Source organism: Pundamilia nyererei, unplaced genomic scaffold (genome assembly GCF_000239375.1).
Source record: "Pundamilia nyererei isolate P.nyererei 1_Seehausen unplaced genomic scaffold, PunNye1.0 scaffold00011, whole genome shotgun sequence".
Lineage (NCBI taxonomy): Eukaryota > Metazoa > Chordata > Actinopteri > Cichliformes > Cichlidae > Pundamilia > Pundamilia nyererei.
The window spans coordinates 125,361-127,188 of record NW_005187412.1 but is presented as its reverse complement, the minus strand read 5'-3'; the positions used below and the strand labels follow the sequence as shown (position 1 = coordinate 127,188).

Here is a 1,828-nt window from a genome sequence, read left to right as displayed (position 1 = left end):
CTATAATGTTCCTGTGCATCCTGTGCTTCAAGAGTTTGTTATCTGAATAGCCTATAATGCAATCCTAAACCTGATAGAGGAAAAAAATACCTTAAACGTATCTTTGACAAGAAACACGATTGTTTACATGTTTGAATGTAAGTATGCGAGGACAATCAATTCATTTTGCTGCACATTTCCTAGACCTCTTTTCTCCACTCCTCTCTAAATAAACAATGTTAAAGGATTTTACATAGAAAGTTTGTTCACACTGCATTTTTCAGAAAGAGAAATCTCAGCTTTAAAGATGGTAATGTCACATCTGCACTTGCGTGCAAGAGCAGGCTGATATCTATGGTGCTGATTATGATAATGCCCATCGAATGTACTGGTAGCATCTGAAGCATGTGTCTCAAACCATTGAGAGCATAAACAGTCAAAGACAAGAGATTCATTCACCGTATGCAAATAACAAGGGAAAAAAAGCTGCTGACCTCTGAGTTTTCCCAGCTCCAGACTGTTAATGGGACAGGAACACGCCTTTGAAAACAACAGAAGCTGTAGATTCCAAACTGGTCTGAGTCAGTCACTATTAAGGAACACTGGTCAATAAGATGGAAATAACGTGAAACGTACTTTGATGGAAACAGGCAATGGGAGATCCTCTATGGGACAAAACCCTGTTTTAGATGCAAGGATGTGGTAGGTTTATTTAATGTCTACTTTTAGATTTCACTTAGAAAGCACTGACTGCCTTGCATGCCTCTACAGAACACACAAGGTCTCTTTGTCTCCTTGTCTAACTGCGCGTGCATGTGTGTGCGTTTAATTTACCTCTGTCTGTGTCTTTTAGGTACAGGGCCATTGTAAGACCCTTGGATGTTCAAACATCAACCTCCACTACCAGCATTGTCCTGCAAGCATTGCTTATCTGGGTCTTGTCCCTGATCCTGGCAATACCTGAGGCTGTGTTCTCTGACCTCCACACCTTCAACATCACCTCCACTAATGAGAGTTTTGTTACCTGTGCTCCTTATCCCCATGGAGTTGAACTGCACCCTCAGATTCACTCCATGGCCTCTTTCCTCATTTTCTACATAATACCACTGCTGGTCATATCTGTGTACTACAGTTTCATCGCTCAGAGCCTGATGAGGAGCACCTGCAACCTGCCAGTGGAGGGAAATGTGCATGCAAGACGACAGGCTAGTGTTAAATTTGTTACTTGGCAAGCTATAGATCAGTTTGGGTTATTCTTATGACATGAGAAATTTACTGTCAACTTAAAAATGATCGTTGCTTGTCTCTTGTCTTTATTACGCTACCAAGGAAACAAAAACAGTCAAAACAAAAAGTTAGGGGAATAATTCTCCATACTGGAAAAAAATGTATTTCTACCATGTTTGTAGTCTTTTAAAATGTACCATATATTTCCCCTGTAAATGTTTGTAATGGTCCTCAAAATCTGAATTAATCTAAACATTTTGTTTTTTGTATGTGAACAGCAGATTGAATCAAGAAAACGCTTAGCCAAGACAGTGCTGGTGTTTGTTGGTCTGTTTGCACTATGCTGGCTACCCAGTCACGTTATATACTTATACCGCTCCTATCACTACTCTCAGGTAGGCAAATATTATTATTATTTTTTTTTTTTATCAGAATCAGAATACTTTATTGATCCCTAGGAGAAATATTGTTGGTTACAGTGCTCCAGTACAAACAGTAACAAAAATAGACAATACAAGAAGTAAGAAATATCTATCTATCTATCTATCTATCTATCTATCTATCTATCTATCTATCTATCTATCTATCTATCTATCTATCTATCTATCTATCTATCTATCTA

General features: G+C 38.4%; 1 protein-coding gene across 1 annotated transcript in view; it reads left to right on the top strand.

Moving 5' to 3' along the window:
- The window catches only part of LOC102192459 (gastrin-releasing peptide receptor-like), a 9,269-nt gene that overhangs the window by 6,521 nt on the left and 920 nt on the right, over positions 1 to 1,828 (top strand). The window contains exons 3-4 of the mRNA XM_005724350.1: positions 833 to 1,184; positions 1,488 to 1,601. Of these exons, the coding sequence (XP_005724407.1) occupies positions 833 to 1,184; positions 1,488 to 1,601 (466 nt within the window). The remainder of the gene's footprint in view (positions 1 to 832; positions 1,185 to 1,487; positions 1,602 to 1,828) is intronic.